The sequence below is a fragment of the Chiloscyllium plagiosum genome, chromosome 28, assembly GCF_004010195.1.
Source record: "Chiloscyllium plagiosum isolate BGI_BamShark_2017 chromosome 28, ASM401019v2, whole genome shotgun sequence".
Taxonomy (NCBI): domain Eukaryota; kingdom Metazoa; phylum Chordata; class Chondrichthyes; order Orectolobiformes; family Hemiscylliidae; genus Chiloscyllium; species Chiloscyllium plagiosum.
The window spans coordinates 18,876,816-18,898,158 of record NC_057737.1 but is presented as its reverse complement, the minus strand read 5'-3'; the positions used below and the strand labels follow the sequence as shown (position 1 = coordinate 18,898,158).

General features: G+C 39.9%; 1 protein-coding gene across 19 annotated transcripts in view; it reads right to left on the bottom strand.

The window, feature by feature from the left end:
- myo18ab (myosin XVIIIAb) overlaps positions 1-21,343 on the bottom strand; it is a 298,076-nt gene that overhangs the window by 118,965 nt on the left and 157,768 nt on the right. For all 19 annotated transcript variants that reach the window (XM_043718450.1, XM_043718434.1, XM_043718438.1 and 16 more), the window contains 8 exons: positions 16,319-16,409; positions 15,310-15,502; positions 14,899-14,985; positions 14,258-14,399; positions 13,849-14,008; positions 13,479-13,665; positions 11,666-11,906; positions 8,967-9,076 (listed from right to left, as the gene is read on the bottom strand). In XM_043718450.1, the coding sequence (XP_043574385.1) occupies positions 8,967-9,076; positions 11,666-11,906; positions 13,479-13,665; positions 13,849-14,008; positions 14,258-14,399; positions 14,899-14,985; positions 15,310-15,502; positions 16,319-16,409 (1,211 nt within the window). The remainder of the gene's footprint in view (positions 1-8,966; positions 9,077-11,665; positions 11,907-13,478; positions 13,666-13,848; positions 14,009-14,257; positions 14,400-14,898; positions 14,986-15,309; positions 15,503-16,318; positions 16,410-21,343) is intronic.

The following is a 21,343-nucleotide window of genomic DNA, read 5'->3' as shown; positions in this document are numbered from 1 at the left end:
AGTCTCTGGTGCGGCCACATCTGGAGTATTGTGTGCCATACTATAGGAAGGATGTGGAGGCACTGGAACTGGTGCAGAAGATGTTTACCAGGATGTTGCCTGGTATGGTAGAAAGATCGTATGAGGAAAGGGTGAGGCACTTGGGGTTGTTTTCATTGGAGAAAAGAAGGTTTAGGGGTGACTTGATAGAGGTGTACAAGATGATTAGGGGTTTAGATAGGGTCGACCATGAGAACCTTTTTCCACGTATGGAGTCAGCTATTACAAGGGGACATAGCTTTAAATTAAGGGGGGGTAGGTATAGGACAGATGTTAGGGGTAGGTTCTTTACTCAGCGAGTTGAGAGTTCATGGAATGCCCTGCCAGTAGCAGTGGTGGACTCTCCCTCATTATGGGCATTTAAGCGGGCATTGGATAGGCATATGGAGGATAGTGGGCTAGTGTAGGTTAGGTGGGCTTGGATCGGTGCAACGAGGGCCGAAGGGCCTGTACTGCGCTGTATTCTTCTATGTTCTATGTTCTATCTCCACTTGCAAGGAACTATGAACCTGCACCCCAAGGTCTCTTTGTTCAGCAACACTCTCTAGGACCTTAAACTAATGGTAAGTCCTGCTCTGATTTGCCTTTCCAAAATTCAGCACCTCACATTTATCTGAATTAAACTCCTCAGCCCATTGGCCGATCAGATCAAGACCCCATTATACTCTGAGGTAATTTTCTTCGCTGTCTACTACACCTCCAATTTTGGTGTCATCTGCAAACTTACTAACCATACTTCCTACGTTCACATCCAAATCATTTATGAAAATGAAAAACGGTGGACCCAGCATCAATCCTTGTGGCACACCAATGGTCACAGGTCTCCAAGTCAGAAAAGCAATCTTCCACCACCACCCTCTGTCTTCTACCTTCAAGCCAGTTCTGGACCAAATGGCTAGCATTCACTGTCTTCGATGAGATCTAACCTTGTTAACCAGTCTACCACTTGGAACCTTGTTGAATATCTCACTCGCAGTCCATATAGATCACGTCCACCTCATCAATCAATGCCCTCAACAATCCTCTGTTATTTCTTCAAAAAAACTCAATCATGTTCGTGAGATATGATTTCCCACGCACAAAACAATGCTGACAAGTGTTTTTTTTTTAAACCTTGAAAGTCTTTTTTCCTGAGACAGTATCTATTAGCTATAATAAAATTGGCCCTAAAAGCCCTCAAACGTAGACATTTTGGAATCGCTGCTTTTATGACCTCAGCATAACCTTGTTAGGGGAGCATTATCATCACAGCACATCTAAATAAAGGGCGACTTGGTAATGGGATACCGGCCTTTGCAGAGTTATTTCACTGGCAATGAGAGAAATATATGCTCCGAAGAGATTTGCTCGTAACAGTTGCCTCTGAATTGGAGTAAGCATTTCTGACATCATGTCGCTGTTTGGGAAACTTGATCCTGCTGTTGAAGCATGTGGAAAGAATGGGGTATTTTTCTAGGCAAATGATATTGGGGCAGATGAAAAGCAAAAGTAATTCTCCTGACGGCATGTGGACCCGCAGCGTTTTCGGTTATTAGGAGCCTAACTTTCCTGGAGGCACCAGATACTAAAACCTTTCAACAGTTGATACATTGAGTTAAGGAATATTATGAACCCAAGCCTCCTCTAATTCTTAGATGCAATCAGTGTTACTTGACAGTTTCAAGATCTAGGAGAATCCGCATCTGGATTCTTGATGAGATGAAGATGATTGGCAGAGGCATGTGATTTTGGTTTAACCCTTAAGGAGATGGTGAGACGCCATTTGGTATGTAGGATTTCAGATGTGACCATGCAAACACACCTAATAGCTGAAGCCCAATTGGACTTCAAAACAGGCACTACAACTAGCTTTGTCATTAAAAAATATGACAAGTGCAGCTTACGAGTGACAGGGTATGCCAATGGAAGTGGACACCCTTGCCAGGCTAACAGTTTGGGGAACACCATTTGGCTGAACCCAATTGCATAGACTCACTCAGGACATATCCTGAACAGAGGGAGCCTAGGTCAACCCACAACAAAACCCCAAAACAAAGCAAGCCTCGACCAAAAGGTTAAAATTTTCTCAAGGATACATTGTACTGACTGCTGGCGTGTGGATTTGAGACAAGAGTCCCACTAGCCCTGAATTGAGTAAGAGAACTTGCAGGCCAGTATCCAGGACAGTACACACCCTGAAAAGTCCACCTATAGCTGGTTTGGAACAGTTAGATTGCTTAGCAACATCAACATCAGAACCAATCAAAATAAATCTCTATTTAAATGGTTACCCAGTTCTAATGGATGTCGATACTGGTACAGCTCTGTCAGTGATTACCAAACCAGTCTTCACCAAAACTCCCCCTAGACTCGAACCCTTAAGTTTGTGTAAGACGTCGGCCAGACTGAGAACCTACAGAGAGCCCCTACAGATTAAGGGCACAACTTTGGCTCATGGGCCAAAATTGATTGAGAAAGATTCAGCTTGATTGGCTCAACATTTTTCAATTAAGAAATAGCTGCCTGAGTAAAGTCCTAACTAAACATCATAAGTTTCTAAGGGAGATCAAGGGACTATTAAAGGGGCCAAAGGCACCTTACATGTTAACCAAGAAGCAATTCCACAATTTTGCAAGTCCCGCCCAGTACTACTTGCCTTGTGTGCAAAAGTAAAGGCAGAAAGCAGAAGGCTGAAAAGCAGTCCAGTTTCTGAAATGGGCAGCACTGGTTGCACCAACTGTGAAGCCCGACAGGTCAGTTCGCCTTTGTGGGGATTTCAAACAGTGAACAGCTTTTCACAGCTGGATAAATATTCAATCCCTCACATAGAGGGCTTATACAAAAAACTGTCAGGGATCTGTTCTTCATGAAGCTGGACATGAGCCATGAGTACATGCAATGGAGGTTAAATGAGGATTCCCAGAAATATGCTATAATTAATACCCATAAGTGTCTGTACCAATATGCAAGAGTTAGTTATGGGTTATCAGCCTGTGCCATTTTCCAGTGGACAATACAGAACATTTCACAAGTTTTACCCCAGGTCACCATTTATCTGGATGACAAGCTAATAACTGCAAAGACCAACAAAGAGCATTTAGAGAACTTGGACACAGTGCTTAAACATTTCTCCAAGGCCTTAGGAGGGAAAAAATCTGTAGACCAAGCATCCCAAGTCACCTACTTGGGCTACAGAATCGACAAAACTGTGTTATACCCTTGCACAGATATAGTGAGGATAAGCAAGGGTGTGCCGGTTTCCAAGTCTGTACCGGAACTACGGTCTTTCCTTGGATTGGTGAATTATTGCAGAAAATTCATATGTAACCTGCCCTCCATCCTGGGACCCTTAAATTTGCTATTGGAAAAGGGTCAGTCTTGGAAATGGTCTTGTAGCCAACATGTAGCCTTTAGTGAAGTGAAAAAGCTTTCATCGTCTAAGGTGCTGGCAACTAGATTCTAAACGACATGTGATGGTGACATGCGATGCCTCCCTATACGACATCAGGGTATTGTTGGCTCACTGATGGTCCAGTGGAGAGCAACACCTGATATTGTATGCTTCCCAGACTTTGGCTGATGCCAAAAAGGAGATATGCCCAGATAGAGAAGTAAAGTTTGGTGGGCATCTTTGGTTGGTGAGAACATTTCACCAACCCCTGTATGGTCATAAATTTGTAATTGTAACAGACCAGAAACCCCTGCTATGGCTACTTAAAGGGTTGGGCTGTCCATAGCTTCAGGCCGAATTCAGCGGTGGGACCATATAACGATAAGAGCAGAAATTAGGCCATTCAGCCCATCAAGTCTGCTCCATCATTTGACAATGGTGGATACATTTCTCAACGCCATTTTCCCACTTTCTCCCTGCAACCTTGATTCCCTTGACAATCAAGAAATTATCTATCTCTGTTAAGTATGATCAATGACCTGGCCTCCACAGCCCTCTGTGGCAATGAATTCCACAGATTCACCACTCTCTGACTGAGAAGTTTCTCCTTATCTTTGTTCTAAATGGTCTTCCCTTTATTCTAAGGCTCTACCCTCTAAGGGTCCTAGTCTGTCTTGCTAACGGAAAACCTCCCAATGTCCACTTTGTCCAGGCCATTCTGAAAGTTTCAATCAGATACCCCCCTCATCCTTCTTAACTCCATTAAGTATAGTCCCAGGGTCCACAAATGTTTCTTTTATGTCAACTCTTTCATTCCTGGGATCATTCTCGTGAACCTCCTCTGAATCTGCTCCAGGCCAATACATCCTTCCTGAAGTATGGGACCCAAATTTGCTCACAATACTCTGAATGTAGTCTGACCAGACTCTTATAAAGCGTCAGATGTACATCCCTGCTTTTATATTCTAGCCCTTTCGAGATGAATGGCAACATTTTATTTGCATTCCTAACTATCAACTCAACCTGCAAGTTTACCTTAAGAAAATCCTGGTTAGGACTCCCAAGTCCCTTTGTACTCCAGATTTCTGAATTTTCTAATTTAGAAAATAGTCCATGCCTTTATTCTTCCTACCAATATTTCCCACATTGCATTTCATATGCCATTTTTTAGCCCACTCTCCTAACCTGTCCAAATCCTTCTGCAGAGCTGAAAATGTGTTGCTGGAAAAGCGCAGGTCAGGCAGCATCCAAGGAACAGGAGAATCGACGTTTCGGCATAAGGCCTTCTTCAGGAATGAGGAAAGCACACTTTCCTCATTCCTGAAGACGGGCTTATGCCCGAAACGTCGATTCTCCTGTTCCTTGGATGCTGCCTGACCTGCTGCACTTTTCCAGCAACACATTTTTAGCTCTGATCTCCAGCATCTGCAGACCTCACTTTCTCCTCAAATCCTTCTGCAGCCTGCCTGCCTCCTCAATACTATCTACCCATCCACCTATTTTTGTATCATCTGCAAAATTTGCCAGAAAGCCCTCAATTCCTTCATCCAGATCATTAATGCATAAAGTGAAAACTTGTGGTCCCAACACTGACCATTGTGGAACACCATTAGTCACTGCCTTCCATCCTGAGAACGATCCACCTATCCCCAGTCTCTGCCTTCTACCAGACAGCCAATCTTCTATCCATGCTAGTACCTTGCCTCTAACACCATGGGCCCTCATCTTACTTAGAAGCCTCCTGTGTGGCACCTTAACAAAGGCTTCTGGGAAAGGAGATAAATAACATCCCTTGGCTCGCCTTGGTCTAACCTGCTCGTCATCTCAAAGGATTCTAACAGATTTGTCTGGTATGACCTCCTTTTGATGAAACCATGCTGACTTTGCCCTATTTTCCCATGCACTTCCAAGTATTCAGAAATCTTATCCTTCACAATGGACACCAAAATCTTACCAGCAACTGAGGTCAGGCTAATCGGCCTATAATTCCCCACCTTTTGCCTTACTCCTTTCTTAAACAGGGGGATTACATTAGCAATTTTCCAGTCCTCTGGGAATCTCTCTAACTCCAGTGATACCAGAAAGATCACTACCAAAAGCTCCACCATCTCTTCAGCTATCGCCTTCAGAACTCAAGGGTGTAGTCCATCTGGTCCAGGTGATTTAGACACTTTCAGACCTTTCAGTTTTTTCACCTTCTCCTTGGTGATGGTCACTATACTCATTTCTGGCCCCCAATTCTCTTGAATTTTTGGTATTTTAGTCTTGTCTTCCACTGTGAAGACCGATGCAGAGTACTCATTCAGTTCCTCAGCTATTTCTTTGTTCCCCATTACCAGCTCTCCAGCAGTCCAATATCACTTCTGCCTTTTGCCCTTTGTACGTCTGAAGAAACTCTTGCAATCTTCCCTGAAATTACTGGCTAGCTTACCTTTATACTTAATCTTTTCCCTCCTTACTTATTTCTTTGTTGTGCTCGGTTGGTCTTTGAAGGTTTCCTCATCCTTTGGCTTCCCACTGCCCTTCACCAAATTACATGCTTTCCCTTTTTCCTTTATGCTGTCCCTGACTTTCCTGGTCAGCCATGGTTGCCTTATCTTCCCTTTGGTATGCTTCTTTTTCCTCTGGATGATTTTGTACTGTGTCTCCCAAATTATTCCCAGAAACTCCTGCGGTTCCAGTGTCTTTCCTACTAGACTCCTCTCCCAGTTAGTTCTGGTCAGCTCCTCCCTCATGCCTTTGTGGTTGTCTTTATTCAACTGTAATACAGTTCCATATGATTACACTTTCTCCCTCTCAAACTGCAGAGTAAATTCTATGAAATTATTGGCATTGCCTCCCAAGGGTTCCTTCACCTTAAGCTCCCTTATCAAGTCTGCCTCATTGCACAACATTGAAATCTAGAACTGCCCCTTCCCTAGTGGACTCTACCACAAGCTGCTCCAAAAAGCCATCTTGTAGACATTCCACAAATTCCTTTTCTTGCAATCCACTACCAGCCTGATTTTCCAAGTCCACTTGCATATTGAAATCTCCATGACCACTGTAACCTTACCTCTATTACAAGTCTTTTCTATATCTTGGTGTATCTCATGTGCCAAATCGTAACTACTGTTTTGAGGCCTGTAGGTAACTCCCATTATGTTTTTTTTCCAATCTTTGTGGTTCCGCAACTCCACCCACACAGATTCTACATTATCTGCCCCTACTTCATTTATTGCTACAGATTGAATTACATTTTTCCCCAAAAAGGCAACCCCACCTCCTCTGCCCAGCTGCTTGTCTTTTCGATAGGACATATATCCTTGGATATTTTGTTCCCGGTCCTGATCGCCTTGCAGCCATGTCTTTGTGATGCCCACCATATCATACCTGCCAATTTTGATCTGCACAACCAGTTCATTTACCTTATTTCTTATACTGCGTACATTCAGATACAACACCTTCACTCCTGTATTGACTGCCCCCCCCTTCTCAGTGTTATTTATTTATTCCTAACCTTTCCAAACATTATCCTATTTTGTGTGCTGGAGACTTCAACAGCCTCTCCTGAGTTCTACACTCAATTCATTTTTTCATATTTTTTTCAATGCAGAATACAACCCCATAGTTGTTAACCTGCAGGTTTGCTTCCCATTGGTAATAATACTTCTTAGGAGTTTTACCTTTCCCTTCCTCCCAACTTCCTAGTTTAACATTCTGAGTGTGTACAATTACAAGTTGGAAAACCGTCCAGGAGACCAATGACTAATGCGGATGCCTTGAGCTGCCTCCTATTGCAGCTACTGAAAGAGTCCATTCGATTTTTAACTTTCTGGACATCCTTCTGGTCAATGCTGACAATGTCAGACCTTGGACACAAAAGGATCCGGTCATGGCAAAACTAGACCAGCTGGTGGTAATGGGAGAAACAAAAGGGCCATCACAACTAGAATTGAAACTCTTCCGGACCCAGCAAGATCAGATCATCATAGAGGATAGCATATTATTTTGATGAGCAAGTGTAATTGTCCCGAGCAAAGGTCACCATCAGATACTGGCTGAACACCACCAGGGGTTTCCAAAATGAAGATGTTGGTGAGAAGTTGTGCCTGGTGGCCAGGATTGGATTTCAACATAGTCGCGTCAGTGGGGCAGGGCCAAAGGGTGCCAACAAGGACCAAACCTACCATTAACAGCTGCCCACATTTGTGGGAATGGCAGGGTAAACCCTGGACTTGGTTATACATTGAGTATGTCGGTAGTTTAGTAGGTTCTATGTTTTTAGTCATTGTGAAAGCCCATTCAAAGCGGTTGGACATGCATAGAACTCATCCATCAAACACTGAGATGACTGAAAAGTTGCGAGCATCCTTTAGAATACACAGATAATGCGCCATCTTTTACCAGCCGAGAATTTCAGTATTTCTAAAATCGAATTCAGCAAGTAAGGTCAGCTCCATACCATTCATCACTCAGTGGTCTGGCAGGAAGATCAGTCCAAACTTTGAAGATAAGCTTTAAAAAAAAAACAGCCTAAAGCTTCATTCGACACCAAACTATCAAAATTCCTGTTTGATTATCGGACAACATCAGAGACTCCCACACAAGTCCAGAGACAGCTCCAACAGGATTGCTAATGGGAGAAGACTCGCACAAGACTTCTCTCCGAGGGGCAGTTTACTTCAGGGGACAAAATTTGGTGTTAAACCACGGTAATGGCCCTGCATGCTTACAGGCATGGTTGACGTGAGGTCAGGTTCTGTGACATACAAAAGTTGGGGAAGGAAAGGTGATTCTGAACAAGCATGTGCATACATGAAAGCTGCAACCTCACAAATGGGATAGGAACAAATTCCTGAAGAAGGGTTTATGCCCGAAACGTCGATTCTCCTGTTCCCTGGATGCTGCCTGACCTGCTGCGCTTTTCCAGCAACACATTTCCAGCTAGGAACAAAATATACCCAGCTCAGACTACCTGCCAAGACACTCAGAATCCATGAGTTCTCCCCTTCCACCTAGAGTTGAAGAAATCTCCGAAGAGGAGACGGAGATGGCAAATGTCGCCCTTACTGTCTGACGATGATGAATGTCTTCAGAGATGCTCCAGGTGCAAGAGGTAGGCTACGGTCCAGTATACGCCGCCAGTATCCAAGGCAGAATCAGAGGAACAAGACCTGGTGCAAAAACGCCCCAAGAGAAGCTACAGGAAAAAGAACAGGCCTACATCCCAGGACTTAGAGGGGAAGGGATGTAGTGATTGAAATGAGGTCAGCCAGCTGGGTCTCATTGAACACGATTTCCCTGATTGAGTCTGTTAACTGGGTCCAATTAGGGAATCCAGGTTGATAGATTTAAACAGGAGCATTAAGGGTTCTGTTCACTCTTAGAGCCAGCTCTATGCTGGCTGGGTCAGTGACATGTACTTTGCATGGGTAAATAAAATTTGGTGACAGGATACCAGCCTCCATGGAGTTATTTTGTATACATCTTCAATAAAAATGGCAAGGTTAAAACTAACAGAACATGCTGAATCAAAAATTTTATGAATTAAAATGCATTGTTGCAGTTGACTCACCCGTTTTTCATCTTTAACAATGTAGTTACGTCCATGTTTTTTTGTTAGATGTGGTGCAAGAACATCAAAACGTCGTCTGAACTCAGAAAACACCATATGATCTGGATAACCTACAGATTGCAATGAAAGAAGGATAGTGTTTATACTGAGGTTTAAATTATTTCATTATCAAAAGACATGAAAACTTTTATTATTTTGAGCAATATCAGTTATTATAATGAGGGAAGCAGCAGTTGTGGTAATTATGAAATCACAGAACGGTTACAATAGAGGGTTATCAGCCTGTGGCATCCATGCAAACTCTCTGCAACAGCAACTCAGCTAGTCCCACTCCCAAACTTTTTCCCTGTGGTCCTGCAAATGTTTTATCTTCAGATGATCATTCAATTCTCTTGGACAATTCTGGATTGATTCTGCCATTACCACATATTCAACACAGTGCATTCCAGGTCTTGTCATTGCTGCCTAAAAAAGTTTTCCTCATGCCACCTCTGGCTCTTGATAGATAGAATCACAGATCTGTAATGGTACAGAAGGTGGCCATACAGCCCATACTGACTACAGCAGTCTCCAAATGAGCATAATGCCAATCAGCTTATTGCAGATCATGCGTTCAAAGCATTCACCTTCTCCATAAAGTGTGGTGCTCAATACTCTGTGACACAATGTTCTAATCGAATACAATCAATACTTCATAAAGGTTCAACATAATTTCCTTACATTTCTATTCCGTGCTTTTACTTATAATGTCCAGGATGTTGTATAACTTTATAAGTCTTTCTCAAGTTGCCTTGAATTCTTCAATGATTTATGTACAAATATCTCAAGATCGTTCTGTTTCTTTGCCTCTTTAGACTTGGAACTCTATTTTATATTGCCTTAATTTACTCTTCCCACCAAGATATATCACTACACACTTCCTCAGGCCTGCACATTCAACCAGCCTGTCTATGCTTTCGAAGTTTAGGACAATCCTCCTCACGGTTCACAATATTTCCAAGTTTTGTTTAATCTGAAAATTTTGAAGTGGTACTCTGTACACGGGTGTCTACATCATTTCAGATTAAGGAAAGCAATGACTCTAACACAGTTACCCTAGAGGAATCCCACTCTATACCTTGCTCCAGCGCAAGAAAAGTATTCCTCACTATTATCAATTTCTTATAATTCAGCTAATTTTATGCCCATTGTGTCCCTTTTATTCCATGGACTTTGATTTTACTGACAATTCTGATTTGTCAACTCTTCATCAAATGCTTTTTGAAAGTTCTGGTACACCACATCAAGTACATTACTCTCATCAATGTTGTGTTTACTCATCAAAATCCTCAATCAAATTAGTTAAATATGCTTTTCTTTCAACAAGTCAATACAGCTTTTCTTAATTAATCCACATTTATTCAAGCGACTGCTTATATTGCTTTGGATGATCATTTCTACAAGAGTTCCTGTCACAGGGATTAAACAGATAGGGCTATAGTTGCAGACTATATCCTTGTACCTATTTATGAGATTCTTTCCAATCATTGAGAAAATAATCACTAGGAAACTCTATGACCAAAGGAACATCAGATAACTTTGAGGGTATATGTACCATTTCCCAAACATTTCACTTTCGGGGATTTTACTGTACCAGTTGTACAAATGCTATATAATGTGTATCCACTATCTATTTTAGATCCTCAAACACTGAGGAACTCACTGTGAAGAAGATTTCCTGTGATTGAAATAACTTTGTTTCATTGCACTACATACTGTCAGGATCACAAACTTAAAATGATCAATACAATAAACATTAAATATTTATTGGAAATAAAGGTAAATGAGAGGATGACAAAATATCCTTCCTAGTGAGCAGCTATCAAACATTTTCCAACATTTGAAACCAAAAATTGAAGGACAATCAAGATTTAATATCCTAATATCATAGCTATACATGGAAAGTGATCTCAAATTTTAAACCTAACAACCTTGAGCCACTTTCAAATTTCAGTCCTATGTTAGGTACAATGGGCACAATGAAAATTAACCAGGTTATAATAGTGACCACTTGGGTCAGGATATTTAAAATTTGAAATCTGACTCCAATCTGCCCTTGTCAATGCTTAAGAGGCAAGTAGCCAATTCAAATATTTGAGTAACCTATGATTTAACATGCTGCCAAGTCTTACAACGAGTGACTGGGTTCCCAGGACTTGTGGAAACAAAGCAACTGAAGGGAAATGAAGTTGGATTCAAATTGAATGTAATCCCTTTATAGCACTGCTTGTCAAGACAAGAGCAGTAGGTGTGCTTTCCCCTCTAAGCTCTGCTCCATAAAAACTGGGTCCTGGGATTGAGAATTGGGATATTTCTACCAGAATCACCTCCTTCCTGCACTCTTGTCTCTCCAGATACAAATAACTGGTCCAGCAGGCTTCTCCAGATAACATGCAATCGAGCCTCACAATTAGGCTGACTTGAGAGGGGAACCTTTTTTAATGACAAAACGAAAGCACACTGTAAAGATTACAGCATACGATGTATCTGGGTTTTCTATCCAAAATTCCACTCTATTTCTGACCATCCACCCAACTCTTAATATCTAAGCCACTTTCTCTGAAAAGCTATTTATAAGTTTGGAATCTACCAAAAAAAACCTTTTTTTAAACACAGACTTTACAAACTAATTCATAAACTTGAAATTTAATGGAATATACCTTGTCTATATATTCTAAGGGCATCAAGAAGTTTGCATCCCCTAATCTGGGCTCGAAGTAGTGGCACATCCAGCTGCATCAAACCTGCTTCAAAGTTTTCTGCTTGGATATCAGTTTCTGTGATTCCAGATTTGAAAGATGGAGTTGGAGACACCTTTGTTTCAGTAAAGACATTAGTTTTTGGCAGTAAACAGTGAATGAAATGAATCTTAGACTTCTTGATTGTGTCAATAAGAGCATCCTGTAAATAAATTCAGGCAAATAGTTTATACATCATTTTTCTATTAACAGCAAAAGCAGATGCTTCATGTACCTTTTCTACATGTTATTTAGAACATAGAACATTATATTGAGAATAAAAAGTTAGAATCTTTAAGGAGACAAAATTGGACAACGTTTAGAAATTGGCTAGTTAATTAGTATTGCGAGCACCATAGCAAAATTTAAGAGTTCTTTTGAAGAACTGCCAATTGAACAGAAAAAGCATAAGTTAATGTTGCATATGATTTTTCAGAAGGCTTTTGGTAAGCTGCCCAAATTCATTAGTCCGATCAATTATTTTCTGAAAAATTATGCAGCCAAGCTTTTCAATATTCTGGTTTTTTTTGTTTTTGTGCACTTGTCCCAAATTAAATATCATGAGTGCAAGCTCTGCTTGATACCTCCCAGTCTATTGTGCAATTACTGTCAAGCGCAGCTTAGTGGGAATATTAATAAGAACTCAAAAGCTGTCAAACCTCTCTTTCCTTACAGCAGTGTTTGGTCCCTACACCCAAAGATTGCAGTGATTCACTATCTTCTCAGGCCAATCAGAGATGGACAATAAATGTGAGCCTTGCCAGTAATGCCTACATCCCATGAATAAGATAAATCAAGTTTTAAAAAAGAGTGAACAGAGTCCAATAACTAATGGGATCAGCCCATATCTGCTTCTTACATATAAAAAGTATTTTTTTCTGAACTGAATAAAATAAAAAGTTCCTAAGTAATTTACAGTTTTAGTGAATACAATGGTAAGTTTGAAACATACAGATCATGCATTCAAATCAGCCTAGCAAAAATGGAAATTCATAAGCTTAGTTGATTGAATGTCCAGAAAGTGTTTGAGGCTTTTAAAGCTTTACCAACATGAAAACATAATTACATTATTAATATTTTAAACATTACAGCATGTCTTATTTTAAATACTGATAGAGAATCCAACTAAAAATGGTAAATCAAACATCTACAAATCCATCTAAGAAGGAAAGTAAAGATTTGTTCAAATGTTAGCACTGGAATATGATAAAGGATTATTATAATCAGCTTTAAATTATTTTGCCCTGGATTACTTTATTATTAATAGAATTTAATCTAAAAATAAAATTTATTGCTCACATTTTAAAGAATTTCTAACACTTAAGATTCAAAGAAAATTAAACTTAAACCCCCATAAAAGTCATGTATTACTATGAAGTAAATCAAATTACTAACACCTTGAATAAAAATTAAAGACAACAACTAAATAAGTTAAATAAATAAGTACCGCTTAAAAAAATAACATCGTCAAAGCTTTTCATCTTGCATTCGTCACAAGAAATATCAAGACAAAATACAAATGCATCTTACAATATAAAACAATAGATTTGTGCAAGATGAAAAGCCTTTTTCAGTAATACTTAGTTTCATACTACCAAATGATTATTTATTAAATAATTATACAACATTGCAACAGATAAATATAATACAATTTTCTTCCAGAAAAACTTGCACCTATCCTAATCTTAAACACAATGGTATCAAAATTTTGAAACTGGTTTATTGATTTACTAACCACTTGAAGTTTAATTTGAATGCAAGATGATTTCTTCTTCACTGCAGCTACACCAGTGGTGAAGGTCTTTCGCATGCTTGTTGCTCTTCGTAAGGTAAGCTGGGATCCTCCCTCTAGGCCAGCAATTGAACCAGATAATACCGTGACTGTTCCAGCTCTGCCCATAAATAGATTGCTAATGATCTTCCTGGAAAAATAAATTACAATTATATTGCAGTTACATAGAACTAAAAATGGCAGAGAAATAGATTATAATTCAATACCTGAACTACCATCTGCATAAAAAGTACTAAATCGATACATTGAATCAATATTTCTTGTATATTACAAATATGGTATCAAACACTTAGTAAAATTGGCTACTGCTTACTTCTGTGAATCCTGTAATAGGAAAGCAGCATTTTGGGATGCAGGGTTCTGTTTTGCATGATTCAACCAGCCAGTTGTGTCATACTCCACCCAATTAGTATTGTAATAATGTCCCAGGATGAAGTGATGAGCTTTGTTGCTTTTTAGCAAGGGGCTCTGGCCTGAGAAGCAAGGCAACAAATTCTGGTAAGCTTTTAGCAGATTGCATGCTGGATGGAGCAAAACAATCAAAACTAATTACTGAGATCAAATAGTTCTTCAATTACATAAAGCTAACTGAAACACACATTTTCAACTTAGAAAAAAGTTACACTAGAGTGGATGCTGGTCAGATTTTTACTGTCAAAAATTCAAAACTTATTTGTCCTAACACTGCTTGAAGGTCAATTATTTTATTTATGGTACTGCACCATTCTTATCACCATCATGTTGGCCATAGTAAGTAAACAGCCGTTCTAAAAGCGTATCTTCATTTCCATCAGGCTGTAGTGCTTCTTCATCCAGTAGCCAAAACAACCCTCTTGCTTCATCGGTTCTAGCCAAAGTTCGAACCTATTGGGGAAAAGTATAAAGAAATGCATTACTTCTGAAATCTGTCTTCCCAGCAACATTTCTGCTTAATTTTGTGATCTATACAAGCTTATCATTCATCTAATAGTGTTTCAGTGGAGAAATTAAATTCTAGATGAGAAAAAGCAATCTATAGCTCATTAGGAGTGATGATGAGTGCAAAGTACATTTTAATGCATCAGAGACATGTACGCACAGGCACCAGTATTTAAAAAAAATTGCATTAATGGGAATACTAATAGCACAATTGTTTTTTTTTAAATCTTGATAGCATCAGGCTTAATGGTAGCAATTGATCAATTATTTAACCACACAATTTAAGACACACTTCAATAAGCGAATGTATGTGTACTTTCCATTATTGCAAAGCAAAGCTGACTTTTGTAGAAACTCTTTGTACTTATCAGGACACTTCCCATATCTCGTATCAGATAGCGTTACAAATTGATTTTTTTTCTTAAATCACCATGCCTCAGCTTACCAGTGTCTGATGGGAGGCTTGATCTATAGCAGCTACAGAAATAGAAGAACTGGATTCTACATCATCTAATTCAAGCTCCAAGTTTTCCTAGAGAGAACAGAGGACATGTTAGTGGGCTTAATTCTGATTATAGTTACAACTCTCAACAACAATCAGTAGATTAGTGTGGATTACACAAGTTTAAAGTAATTGTTTTCAAAATTCAATCTTCTAAACTTTAAAGTTTACAGAGATTTTCACTATATAAGTCAAAGAAATGCTCAAGTCTATTTGATTGCCAAAGAATTTTGAATTCAAATTCATCGATTGTATTAATAAAATGTACAGTTTATTATTTATAGACACAGCCCACTACAGTAGTTAGTCCTGATTAATTTTGTTTGTTTACAGGAGTTGTGGCAAACAGAATACCTCTTTGTATCGATCAAGTTCCTTCAAAAATGTTCGCTCATAGAACAGCATCTGTAAACGTTCCTGTGCATAATTATGGCAGAGCTCTTCATAAGTTGCAGCCCTGTCTTGTGATGTGTTCTTTGGATTCTGAAATCCAGGGGTGTCCACTATCATTACTGAACAAACTGAATTCTGGGTGGATTTAAGCGCCCTGATATGAAAGAAAAACAATATTAGAAACATCAAACCTTGTCAATATTATTTCTGTACATTCTTTGGTTTTACATACTATAATAGCTTTGGCATTGGACAACTGATACTTTACACATGCAGATTTTTTTCAGTGGTCTTCTAAAATATGATGGACTTCCACATATTTCAGGCACAATTGATGAAAATAAAATCTAGGAAGACTTTCATAACAATCAAATTATGGCATAAACCTGTACTTATCAGAACTAAACATGCATGGCACGTACTGCCTTACACCAAAAATGTTAACTTTATTCCAAAGGATATTGTGAATTTAAGCATTTTTCTATGGTCCTTTATGTATCTGTAATCTTACATTTACAGCAAGTATCAAATAAATTCAACCTTTAAACTTTATTTTTTTTTCATGTCCAAGCAGACAAATAAACAAAGACACAGAACTAAAGAAGTTGACATTAGGAGGGGTGGCCCAAGCTCTGGCTATAGACCTGAGTTTTAAGGAAGGTCTCAAACAAATGGAGGAATAGCAGCAGCAGGGCTTTGACACAGAACTCCATAACATCAGTTTCAGACATCTGAACATATTGTCTCAAAAAGGTGAAGTGAAACGAGTAAGAATAAAGTTACTCATGGCAATTTCTGTAACTACTAATAAGAAGCTGAAGGTATTATCCAATAATTATGTTAATTCTAAATGACACAAAGAAAATCAAGGTTAAACAATCGTGCATAATGTTTGGAAAAGGTCTAATACTCATTTCCCTTTACACGCAAATATTACATGCAAATGTAACAACTGAAAATAAAGTTTCACCTATTAATGAGTGAGATTAGCAGTGTAAACAGTTCTCCATATAAACTGGATGCCATTCCTTCCAGACATTCTATTGCTGTTATCTTAGGGCCTATTAAGACAAAAATAATTGAACTATTATAGTTACACAAGTTCATGCACAGTATTGTACTTTTTAAAAGTATATCCTAACTTACTAATGATTATTACAATGGATGGAAGCATCTGGGTCCACTTTAAGTTTTTAAGAAGGGTAGACATGGAATCTGAAGTAGTCAGGAGGAAAATGTTCAGTTTCCTGATGGCAAGTTAAAATTTTGGTATTAAGTTCTGGACTTTCCAGGTGGGTCAGTTTTCCAAAACTTGATAGTTGGGAACCTCTCTTTGCATTTGTTATCATGTCATGGTGTTACGACCAGACCCGGACGAGGTTCTCAAATTTATGACAGTTCCTGAGCAGATACCCAAAAATGTCATGATCAAAGGTTAGATGGGATGAACTGGCTCCCTCCTTCATTTACACACCACCTTTTTTGGTCATTATAAGGTTAATTTATAAAGGATTCCCCTCCTTGTGGATACCTCTCTCCCTGATGAAACTTGTTTATTTTGAAAGGAGTCAACTTAACCAGGCTTTGAGTTGACAAAGGAATGAGTTTGCCTGCGAGAAGAACTAATAACACAAAACACATGCACAGATGAGAAATGAGTCCAAGAAAGATGAAAGTTGAAAGAAAAAATTGTAAAAGATATGTTAAAAGTACATATAAGTGCCTCAACCCACTAGTGCCCAGGGGTACTTCAGCTCACTATCACTTTCTTCCACTAGCACAGACAAAGGTTCAACTGGCTTTTAAACCTTGTGCCTGTGTATTCTTGACAGGGAAAGACAAAACATCTCTTGCCCAGACTTCTGTCTTTTCCCCCATTATGTACATAATCTGAGATAACTCCCAGAAAATTATTGTTCAGTTAGTAGTGCATTTTCTCCCTTTTATGTCCTTCCCTTTCAAGCTTCCTTTACATCTCATTAGGTGTCACATTCTAGGATCAGAGTCTCTCCAGACAGTCACTAAATTTACATCCACAATTATTCTTTGCGCAAGTGTCCTCAAAAAATATGTTGCAATTAAGAGTTTAATAGGTTCAAACTTTAGTATTCTTCCACCATCATGGCAATGAAGAGTGTTTAATAGCCCAGACCACTAGAACTATATTTTTGGGCACAAATCTTGTTAGGTTAAAAAAAAGGATCCGTGTGTTCACAAACTGTACTTTATAAATTAGGTATGTGGGACAGGCTAGAGTTCTTTCTCAAATCTCAAGTACAAAATTTTTCATTAGTTTGGTTCCTTCATAACCAAGCTGTTTCTTTGCACAAACTCTTACAGTGCAAGAGGTGAGGCCTCACTAGGTTAAAAAGCTCATGAGAAATGTCCATCACATGTGGTCTTACTTGTAATTTAAGAATTTGAGAAGTGAAGCATGACAAGCAAGGCAGTCACACGGGCTGAGGCTATCGAACCTGGCCAAGGCAGGCAAGTGGGATTCAACTCAAAAGGTTCAGAAAAAGGTGGATTAAGCAGAAAGGAAGGAATCCAACATGAAAGGATGTGATTGCCTGGCTCACTAGAAGGATGCTGTGTGACTGGAGGGATAGAGGGAGGCAATTGGGATGCAGAATCACAATGATAGGGGTAAAGGGGCAAAGAGGAATGGCAGTGGCATATTCAGGGTGGGGAACTAAGTTACACAGCAAAGGGAAAAGGAGCAAAGGACAGTGTAAGGCTAAACTAGACATTAGGATCTAGCTGGTAATGGAATCAGACGAAGAGAGGAAATATTAAGGAAGATAAGTCATCAGGAGACTGAAAAAAGACAGGAACACCAAAGGAAATCCTTTGGCTTTAAACTTTATGTCATCATTGTCTACATGAATAGTACCAGAAGACTGGAGATAAGCAAATGTTGTTTCTTTGTTCAAAAAGGGGAGTAGAGACAACCCTGGTAGTTATAAACCAGTGAGCCTTGCTTCAGTTGTGGGTAAAGTGTTGGAAAAGGTTATGAGAGTTAGGATTTATAATCATCTCAATAGGAATAAGTTGATTAGGGATAGTCAACACAGTTTCGTGAAGGATAGGTCAAGCCTCACAAAACTTATTGAGTCCTTTGAGAAGGTGACCAAACGGGTGGATGAGGGTAAGGCCGTTGATGTGGTGTATATGGATTTTTTAAAAAAGTTTTTTTATTAGATTAGATTAGATTCCCTACAGAATGGAAATAGGCCCTTTGGCCAAACTACTCCACACTGACTCTCTGAAGAGTAACCCACCCAGACCCATTCCCCCTAGCTAATGCACCTAACTCTACTGGCAATTTAGCATGATCAATTCACCTAACCTGCACATCTTTGGACTGTAGGAGGAAACCGGTGCACCCGGTGGAAACCCACACAGACACGGGGAGAATGTGCAAACTCCACACAGACAGTCGCCCGAGGCTGGAATCGAACCCGGGTCCCTGGCACTGAGGCAGCAATGCTAACTATTGAACGATCTTGCCACCCCTTCATTAAGGCGTTTAATAAGGCTCCCTATGGTAGGCTACTGCACAAAATAGAGGCATGGGATTGAGGATGATTAAGTGGTTTGGATCAGAAACTGGCTAGCTGAAAGAGAGGGTGGTGGTTGATGGGAAATGTTGATCTTGGAGTTCAATTACTAGTGGGGTTCTGCAAGAATGTGTTTTGGGTCCACTGTTGTTTGTTATTTTTATCAACGACCTGGAGGAGGGTGTAGAAAGATGGGTTAGTAAATTTGCAGATGGCACGAAGGTCAGTACAGTTATGGATAGTGCTGAAGTACGTTGTAGGTTACAGAGGGACATAGATAAGCTGCAGAGCTGGGCAGAGAGGTGGCAAATGGAGTTTAATGCAGTAAAGTGTGAGGTGATTCACTTTGGAAGGAGTAACAGGAATGCAGAGAACTGGGTGAATGGTAAGGTTCTTGGTAGCGGAGATGAACAGAGATATCTCCGTGTCCATGTACATAAATCCGTCAAAGTTGCCACGCAGGTTAGAAGGACTGTTAAGAAGGCATACGATGTGTTAGCTTTTATTAGTAGAGGGATCGTGTTTCGGAACCATGACATCATGCTGCAGCTGTAGAAATCTCAGTTGCGGCTGCACTTTGAGTATTGTGCACAGTTTTGGTCACTGCATTACATGAAGGATGTGGAAGCTTTGGGAAGGATTCAGAGGAGATTTACCAGGATGTTGCCTGGTATGGGGGGGGGGGGGGGAAGGTCTTTGAGGAAAGGTTGAGGGACTGGAGGTTGTTTTCATTAGAGTGAAGAAGGTTGAGTGCGATTTAATTGAGACGTACAAGATAATCAGAGTATTAGATCAGGTGGACAGTGAGAGCCTTTTTGCAAGGATGGTGATGGCTAGCATGCGGGGACATAGCTTCAAATTGAGGGGTGATAGATATAGAACAGATATCAGAGGTAGTTTCTTTACTCTGAGTAATAGGGGAATGGAACGCACTGCCTGCAACAGTTGTAGACTAGCCAACTTTACAGGCATTTAAATGGTCATTGGATAGGTATATGGACGAGAATGGAATAGTGTAGGTAGGATGGGCTTCAGATTGGTTTCTCAGGACAGCGCAACATCAAGGGCTGAAGGGCCTATACTATGCTGTAGTATTCTATGTTCTATGAACGGAGTAGGTCAGCTCGAGTGATGGGGAGAAATCATAGTCAAGAGGGATGGGTAGAAAATGAACAAATCAAATGAAAAAATTATAACCACCATCTCAAATAAAGGTCTTGCAGAAATTGTATAGTATAAAAGATATGGGCATTGACATATGTTTGCACATGTTCCTACACACCTAATCAAAGGAACTGAAGGAAAAACTGAAGTACTATTGCGTGTGAACACTCAGTTAAAGTCTGCTCACTGAAAGGAAGCACTTGCTGCAGAATAAAGGCAAAAAGCTTCATCAATTCCTAATACCAACATCCCAACCATGTCCTGTGATTCATTTAATTCTGAAGGTTACCAAAGTCTCACCAACAATTGTGATGTGGGAAAAGAGGGGGTTATTCCTTTGCAGCCATACAGGAGCATTCAGAGGTCCACACTTGTGGAAGTTCAGGATATAGGGATGAAATAGACCATAGAATTCCAGTGTTGCAGGACCGTATTGCAGCAAGTTAAAGGGCCACCAAGAGTCAGATTGAGCTTATTGCATGCATGCAAAGCAATGTAAAGATCAATACTTATAAAGATCTTGACAGAATGAGGAAGTGGAAAACCAGATATGGGCCATGGCAACTCTCACTTATGTAGAGGTTCCGGAGGAAAGATTTTCACCTAAAATACAAATAGCCTGTTAAAGACCTGACTATGTCAAGATCTCAAATAGCAAATAAGGAATTTATTCATGATATTTTATCACAGATCAGTGCAGCCACCCAGTTGCTTGAAGCAAGAGAAGGAGAAGCAATGCGCAGCACGGATCAGAGACAAAGCTCAAGAGACTGCAGAGGTGGCTAAACACGCAGCATCTAAAGAGGAAAGTACAGTCTTAGTGCCATCGAGCAGTGAATAGACAGAGAGAGTGGCATTGCAACAACTATTTGCAGATGAGTGAAAGGCAGTGCTGGAAAAGTCTTTGCTTGACTAGGGTCCCACTCGCCTATATTTGCCACCACCTACAGGCAGATCTGTAAATGGACAGTTTAGGAGGCAGTGCTAAAGGTCTCAGTGTCATTGAAATTCCTAGCCATTCTACAATTCTGCACATCAGCCAGAAATGAAAGGTTTTTAAAACAAAATCGATTGCGTCATTAGTTAATACTAAAAAAAGGTTTTCTTTAGTTTGGTATAATACCTTTCAGGAGAAAGTGAGGACTGCAGATGCTGGAGCTCAGAATTGAGAGTGTAGTGCTGGAATAGCACAGCAGGTCAGGCAGCATCCGAGGAGCAGAAGAATTGACGTTTGGGGCATAAGCCCTTCATTAGGAACGAGAGTGTGGACG